General features: G+C 42.2%; 2 protein-coding genes across 5 annotated transcripts in view; one reads left to right on the forward strand and one right to left on the reverse strand.

Annotated features, from left to right (window-relative positions):
* dgke (diacylglycerol kinase, epsilon) overlaps window positions 1-3,966 on the forward strand; it is a 22,293-nt gene extending 18,327 nt beyond the window's left edge. Inside the window, exon 11 of the mRNA XM_032524252.1 lies at window positions 379-3,966. Within this exon, the coding sequence (XP_032380143.1) occupies window positions 379-597 (219 nt within the window). The 3' untranslated portion in view covers window positions 598-3,966. The remainder of the gene's footprint in view (window positions 1-378) is intronic.
* Window positions 3,803-7,865, reverse strand: part of LOC116694527 (E3 ubiquitin/ISG15 ligase TRIM25) — a 6,996-nt gene continuing 2,933 nt past the window's right edge. Inside the window, exons 4-9 of one of the 4 annotated variants that reach the window (XM_032524265.1) lie at window positions 7,143-7,311; window positions 7,022-7,048; window positions 6,821-6,877; window positions 6,257-6,445; window positions 5,387-5,422; window positions 3,803-4,671 (exon numbers count right to left, since the gene is read on the reverse strand). In XM_032524265.1, the coding sequence (XP_032380156.1) occupies window positions 4,535-4,671; window positions 5,387-5,422; window positions 6,257-6,445; window positions 6,821-6,877; window positions 7,022-7,048; window positions 7,143-7,311 (615 nt within the window). In that variant the 3' untranslated portion in view covers window positions 3,803-4,534. Of the gene's footprint in view, window positions 4,672-5,386; window positions 5,423-5,783; window positions 5,889-6,256; window positions 6,446-6,820; window positions 6,878-7,021; window positions 7,049-7,130; window positions 7,312-7,865 lie in introns of those variants that run through there. The other 3 variants (XR_004333205.1, XM_032524273.1, XM_032524282.1) reach the window with 3 other exon arrangements.

Here is a 7,865-nt window from a genome sequence, read left to right on the forward strand (position 1 = left end):
TCGCATTTAACGGACGTTTATATTAGAAAGTTCATTAATATCAAAGTTACGCACTAAAACCTTTTTTTTTTTTTTAGATGATTTTTGGGGCATTTTATCTTTTATGTTGTCATTTTCTGCAAATCATAACGGGAATCAATTACCAATCTCGTACGCAAATTGCAGCCTTGCAGCTTACCATTCTGTTTTAGACTAAAACAATCTGAAATATTACGCATGGAGGTAAATATTATTCAGGTGAATAAGAAGAACAAATAAAGATGGCTGAACTCGGATGGGGTCGTAGCTAGAGAACAGCGCGCACCCGATATGGAGGTAAACGCCATTGCCGCCAAGATAAGAGTTCATCTCATATTGACGTTTTCTCTCCGTCCCCAGCTGGTGCTCAAGAGCTCCAAGATGCCCATGCAGGTGGACGGGGAGCCGTGGGCCCAGGGTCCCTGCACCATCACCATCACCCATAAGACCCAGGCCCTCATGCTGTACCACAGTGCCGAGCAGACGGACGACGATGACGAGTCCAGCGCCTCGGAGACAGAGAGCCCCACCCCCCACGACTCGCCAAGGCCCCCGGGGCCGGCCTCCGCTCGTGCATGACCCAGCCCAGACCTCATGTGATGTGGAGCTTCTCTCTCATTTTAGGTTCTGTGTTGTTTTCTGCAGCCCAGTTTCTTAATCTCAATCCCTCATCTGCAATTGGCCTTTAAGCGTGGTTTATGGTCCTCCGGAGCCTACGTAAGTGGCCTGAGGTTTATACTTGTGTGTTGGTGTGTGCATCAGGCTCTTTAAGAGAATAGCAGGGCGGGCGGGCGTGTGGGGGTGGGTGGGTGGAGAGTGTGTGTGTGTGGAGAGTGTGTATGTGGAGAGAGAGAGTGATGTGATGAGCTATGGAGTGAGTAGCTAGAGCCATAGTGAGAGAAACAAAGTGTCTCCCCTGTGTTTTGTGACGGGGGGGGGGATGACTCTGTAGCAGGAAAAGTTAACCCTCTCCTTGATTTCATGTTATTGATTGAGAAGGAGAACCAGGAAATGAGTCTGGTGGGGCGGGGTCTCTACGTATCTAGGTATGTAGCCACGGCGTAGATTTTACGCAGGAATCATAAATCACGCTTTAGTCTTTTAACACGTCCTCCTCCAATCACGTTGATGATAATAGGGGTATAACTTCCTGTGTAATCATTTCATAGGTTTTCAGAGAGCTCATATAGTATATTGGAAAAATTAGTTTGGAAAAGAGGCTGGTTTAATTACATTTTTTTTTTTGGTCTTTAATCTCCACACTCCTCGTATATTATAACCCAGAACTCAGGCATCCCCCCCCCCCCCACGGGTGTGACAGTCGAGAAGAAGTGAAGGTTTTGGAGAAAGGTTGCCGTTTTTATTTGCACTGATCCCTTGTGCCATATATAGTCAACTATACTGTATTTATTATATACTGTATTTGTCGCCCAGTTTCAATTTGCCGAAACTCCTACAAAGCCATGTCTAAACCAACAGCAACTGATGAAGCATTACCACTGGAGAGAAACTGCTAGTTTTAAAATGTCGAGAGCTGCATCTCATAGCCCTTAAACTGCCTCCTTGTGTCCTCGACTTGCCTCCTTTTGGCCTCCGTCTCTCCCGAGCCTCCGTGGTGGGAGGGACTGAGACGCCCGGGACGAGACAGGATCCGAGCACATGTGTTTTAGAGGGATGAGAAGTCTTTTTCGTTTTTGAAGCGCCACATGAATCCGTCAGTGGAGTTAGCAACTCCTTTTAGCTGCACGGCTAGCGGGAAGGCTGCTCTCGCGTATCCTCGCCCGTAGCTCCTCTATGATCCCTCCTCGATGCTCGCTCCTCGGGGCGGAAATGAGAGCTTTGAGACGGCCTTCACCGAGGACGGGACAGAACAACTTCCTATCAATTAAGGGCCATGAGATGTAGCCGAGGCTTTGAAATGCATGGGTGTGTATGCCAAAAAGTGAATCTCGATGGAACAAGGGCTCTTGTTAACAAACGCAGTGTGTTGTCAATCACTGGACATTGATGTTGGTTTGTTGTTACTTCATGACGCCCTGTCTCAAGGAGCTCGCCAAACAGCTGGATTGTACTAAGATACAGTCTGGAAACTTTTATTGAACCTTCCTGTAAGCGCTACAGGAAACTGACTGCCAAGTAACTGTTGTTCTTCAGAGGATTGGTCCTACATGTAAATCCTTTTAGTCCTTCCTCTTGTTTTTCATAGTTACTCCTATTTGCATATTTTTGCGTTGCACTGTGTTGGCACTGATAAATACCTTCCTTATGTACATGAAACCATAAGGCTGACCTTCGATGTTGCTGCCGATAGTAATAACTGCTGAGATTAAGTTGTTTCATGTTATTGTTTTTTATGTTACTGGAGTAATCGCCTTACATTTCCTCATTTGTAGTTTACCAAATAGTCACCACAAGGTGGCAGGCTAAAGACAGTGTTTTCTGTAGTCCAGTCAAGTAGAGTTGGTCCTCTCCTTAAACTTCTTCAGTTTAATATGAATTCCTTTGTTGCATCGCTCCTGTCTTCCGCTTAATGTGTGCAAGACGTCCTTTGTGTTTCTGTGTCAAAGCCTACCCGTCAGGAGATTTGTTTGACCTCAAATGCCAAAATGTAATTGTGCCATTTGAGGTGGTCTTGTTTTTTTGTTTTTTTTTGCAGAAGGGTTGCCTGTTGCTCACAGCCATATCCAAAAAAAAAAAAAAGTCTGTAGAATGTTAGTTAATGCTGTCTTAATGAACCTGGACCCAACTCGCTGCTCATAAGGCTGACCAGGGATCTGTTGTTAGCCGTGTGCTGCCTATGCTTCTGGAATATGCACCTCCTTGGCAGGTAAGCAAGCCTGGTGGTTTCATCACCCTCTCTATATTTGTTTGGTGAATATCTTCTTGCTCAAGGACACCCGTTTGAACTTCAACCGTATCCTCCATGTTTACCAGAGTTGTGTGCGTCTTGTGTTTGCACTGAATTAGCACTCATGTGACTGGGGTTTGTTGGCAGGTTGTCAGCCACGCTAGCAGCATGGGCCCTGTTAAAAACATTGATAATATAGGGCTGATCAATTATGGGAAAGAAACATAATACCAGTTATTTAGCAAGATTACTTATTGATTTATTTGATTTATTGAACTTAAAAAACACCTTGAACTGTGAAATTTCCCTTTTCTGTTTAAAGTAAAATTTTGAGCATCAAACACTTTTTGCATTCAAAAAAGTTATGGTGCAAATGTCTATATTTATGTAAAGGAAATTATACAAGGTTCTTGGGGGGGGGGGAGGGGTGTGCGCACACTGGCCTGTTTTGATTATTGGTGGGGTTGTAATCCCCCTGTAATTACACCTATGGGTCTCTCCATGTTGAGACAGCTAAATGTGTTTCCTGGCGATAGAGGCGGTTGCTAACGTGGCTAAAAACTTTGACATGTTGTATTGTTGGGGGGGGGGGGGGGGGGGGGGGGGGGGGGGGCCATACCTGTGACATTACAGGATGTTTTTAGATGTTCCCGATTCAAGTCAGTCTTTATTTGTTAAATCTTGGCAGATATAAAACAGTATTTGTAAAGACTCAATTTATCAAGGCAAATTTCACTGTGTTGTGTTCTAAACTGTTTTCATTATTAATTAATATATATATATTTAAATAAGCTTACTTTTTTGCAAATATCTGTAAAATTATGAGAAAGGCGTATTAGAGTGTGCAGAAAATGATAATTAATTTTGATTATTATATGATCAATAAGAGGAAGCCTTATGTGGCCACTGCTAATCAGTAATGAAAGACAAAGAGACTGGGAGAGAATATGCTGTTATTAATAACAATCATGTAAAACAGCTGTTTACACAATCGCAGGAAAGAGGGTTTGGTGAAATTGTTACAACGAAAAAACAATTTTGATCAAACTGAATGTAATGAAGTGATTTGAAGACATTCCCATAAATATTTTCATATACAAGCCACACGTCTCTGTGTTTTAATCAAGGTATATTCTAAGTCACCTGAAGAAACCGCTGCTGTGATCCCCGGTCAGAGATCATAAGGGCGGACTTAAAATAATCAATTCTCCAATTAAATTTGGTCTTTTTTCTGATGAATTCATCTGAAAATCCCCTAATCAATATTGAAAATGGAATCGGAATGGCCCAGAGATCACAGCAGCCATATGCTCCTGTCAGGAAGCATAAAACAATCCCGCTTGCATCATTACCCTGGGATACGTTAATCATTAACCAGTTCAACAAATACCAAAGTCAAGCTGCTTGACAAAGCTCGTGCTCATTTTAAAGCAACTGCTACCCAATCACTTATTCACACACTGATTATCCTTATGTACCAAAAACATACAGAATATATCCATAATGACAATTATTCCGTCATGCGAACGAGCGCCAACGTGTGTGAGCTGTTTGATTAAGCACTTAAAAAGCAACGCAACAAAGCCATTCCCTATCATGTGATGGACTGATAAGAAAACGGAGCTAAGCAGTGCCTCGTTGTAACAGGACTGAAGAATACACGAGCTACTACTTGGTTTTAGGCCGTGGATGGTGCTTAGTTTTCTCTGAAGGATGGCTTTTGGGATTGTCTTTCTTAGTGGAAGCAGATCCTTTGGCACCTGGGTTATTTCCTCCTGATTTAGGCTTAGGACCTTTGTCTTGTTCTGAAAGAAAATATCAAAATAGGTTTCTGTGGTGGTTCGCCGATAGTGTGAGAGTTATGCCACTAACTAATTTATGCTTAAATTGCTAAATTAAAACCGAATGAACGTCTAAAATTACTCTCGAAGCTACAATTCTAAATGCAGCTTGCCAAAAAGCTTTGGTGTTCATCTTGTGACACAGGTAATTCTGGCAGTGCTGGTATATGGGAAGGGCTGTGAGCTGTAGTTTGTATTGGAACGCTCCCTGTGAACTTTAGATCGTGTCACTGCCAACTCGACTGTTGTCCTGTGGAAGGCTCCAGATGCACACGGCTGTGTGACACGTGGATTTTGTTGAGCTACGTAAACGAATCTAATCGAACGAAACAACCGCACCTCAAAGCCCTGCCCACATACCTGGAGCTCATTACATGAACAACTTTAATAAAGAAATAAACCCGCGGGATTAGGTGTCAAAAATGCTTGTACAAATTTAGAACATGCTTCCAATTTGGAACACAAATTTAACAACCAGGGGTACAAATTCAGAGCGGCTGTTCAATGTTGTGTAACAAATGATTGGCACAAAAACTGGAAGAAGCTAAACAAAGCTGTTTACCCACACAGCCACTGTTTCTTATTGGCCTCATTTGAATGGCAATATTATTGAAATTCTGCATGACAAGCATATTAATAAAATCAAATTTTATTGTGCAATATAATATGAACGACATACTTTGGGAGGGTTTGTGACTGCCATCACTTTTCTTGTCTGTAAGAGAAAAAAATGCCGAACACATTACAAAGACGTAAAACATTTGCTTTATGAAAGACAAAATAAGGAGAGTATTTTTATTTAGTATTTAGTAGTGGTGTAGTTCTATGAATGGCATTTGGTCGTACACCTGAATCATATTTCATGGGCCGACCTGTGCCCCGCTTCTACCCCCGCCCCTGTATAGAAGTACTTTATGAGTTACTGAAGTGGAAGTGTACGTGTTCACTGGGCCACTACCTTCATGGTAAACACTGATGACGGACTGAAGGCATTAAAAAAAACATCTGAGCAGAATTAAAAATAGAAAAAAATCCTAAATGCATTCTTGCTTACAAGAAATGTCCTTCTCTTGTACCTTTGGTTTTTTGACGGTAAGGCTCCTGTTGCCCGATTCTCCAGCCTTGTTTGGGGGGGCTTTATGAGCTGGCTTTCAGATGATTTTCTTCTCTTTTTTTAGGGTAGGTATTCAGTTTCATTGCGTATTGCTTGTCATCATTTTGTCTGTTAATTGGTTGGTGGGCTGATTGATTGATTTTGGTGATTCTATCAATTCATGCTTACAAGGTGCATGCTTAATGACATTAAAATGTAGAATTAGTATGTGATTGAATCATCTTTAAAATCCATAAGTTAGATGGGTTTAAGTAGAAAAGGGATACAATCAGAGGGAAGACTGGTGCAGTCTATGTGCTGGCTGCTGTCAGCCCGTTGTTTCATCTCAGCGTCCCGGGCCGGCATCACTGTCTTTGAATTTCTTTAGTCATACTTTCATGATCAATAGGACGATTTAATCATGTGTTCATGATTGTATGTTTGTTTCCTACTTACTTGTCTTTTGTCCTCCAGTAAACCGAGGCCCCCTATAAGGGCCTTGTGGATGATGGGTTGGGTTCCAGCCTGCATGGGAAGGCTGGAATCCCCCCCCCACGTAAACAGGAACTGGCTGGTAATACGGCCGCATAGGTGGACAGGCTGGACTGTGGGACATGGGCGGAGGCGGCGGAGGCTCTGGTACTTCTGAAACAGGTGAAATCAGAAAACATTTCTTGCACCCATAAGTGCTTTATTACATTGTTAAGAGTTGTGTTACAACATGCTCATCAAATAGTTTTATCAAAACTTCAGAGATTCAGTATGCATTAGCATTTTTGTCTTTGAATTTAAGGCTAATATGGATGTGAAGAGATTTTCTTATAGGTTCTACTCTATTCACAAACCGAATCAGAAGAGGATTTATTGCCAAGTACTTACAAGGCATTAGCCTCTGTGGTTGGTGCATACATAAACATATTAAACAATATGAAATATATGAAACAATATCAAAGACAAAACCAACACACAGAGGTGGCCATCTATTAGATAATATCTTCATAGAGAGATAGATGAACATACCAAATTCTGGCTGGGATCCAGTACTTGCAGGTGCCAAGACAGGAACTGCTTTATCATCTTACAACAATTAATACACAAGGGAAATTATTATATTTTTAGACTCAGAAAGTGAAACAATTAGCTGCCACCACAAAACAAAAGGCAACCATAAAGTTAACATTTGACTCCATCTCCATTATCTCCCACATGACACAAACTCACCAGGCGCAACAATGCCAGTGTTAGGATCTGCAACAAAATTGGACCCGATTGCCTTCATTATAATTTCATAACACATCTCCAAATGTAAAGTCTCCCACTCAGAACGTACCTGCACAGTTACCTGGTTTAAGTTTCAGCAGTCTGGCGTCGACCGGCTGCTTCAGGAGGTCTGTCAGATGCTCCTTCAGGGCAGCAGAGAAGGCCTGTGCTGCCGTCACTTTCTTGGAGTCCAGGTTGATTCGAGGGGTGTGAGGTTCAAACTTTGCAACCCGAGGCAAGTCAAATGACGCCTGTGAGGGACAAGAATCAGAAAAGAAAAATACTTATTAATAGGGGATGTGTTTTTTCCCAAGTTGTGCAAGACATGGCTGTGATAAGTGTAAGGTGTAGCAGTTTGCATTGCACTCTTTTTTTAAAGATTATTGTTGGGCTTTTCTGCCTTTAATTGATAGGATAGCTAGGAGAGAAAGGGGAAGGCTTGCAGGAATTCTGTGTTGCGGCATAATCCTCAAAGTATCTGTGTGTCTGCTCTACCCACTGAGCCAACCCAGCAACTGAGATTGGGGTGCCGAAATCAGAAATGTTCAAATGAAAAAATGAAAGCTGTGATTAATCATTTTCATGATCAATTGAAGGTACAGTAGGGGATGTTAATCCAATTCACTTTTTGACAAATTCAGCAACCCTGGTTCTGTAAATGAAAAACAAACAGAAAGGAGGACACAAGCCATGAAACACTACTCCAGCCAATCAGCAACAGGCGGCCACAGGTGATGGTAGGGGCATATGAATGTGCCGACCAGTAGTTCTCAGTCCATAAATCTGAAGGGTGAAGCTTCAAAAG

The sequence above is a fragment of the Etheostoma spectabile genome, chromosome 2 (genome assembly GCF_008692095.1).
Source record: "Etheostoma spectabile isolate EspeVRDwgs_2016 chromosome 2, UIUC_Espe_1.0, whole genome shotgun sequence".
NCBI classification, from domain to species: domain Eukaryota; kingdom Metazoa; phylum Chordata; class Actinopteri; order Perciformes; family Percidae; genus Etheostoma; species Etheostoma spectabile.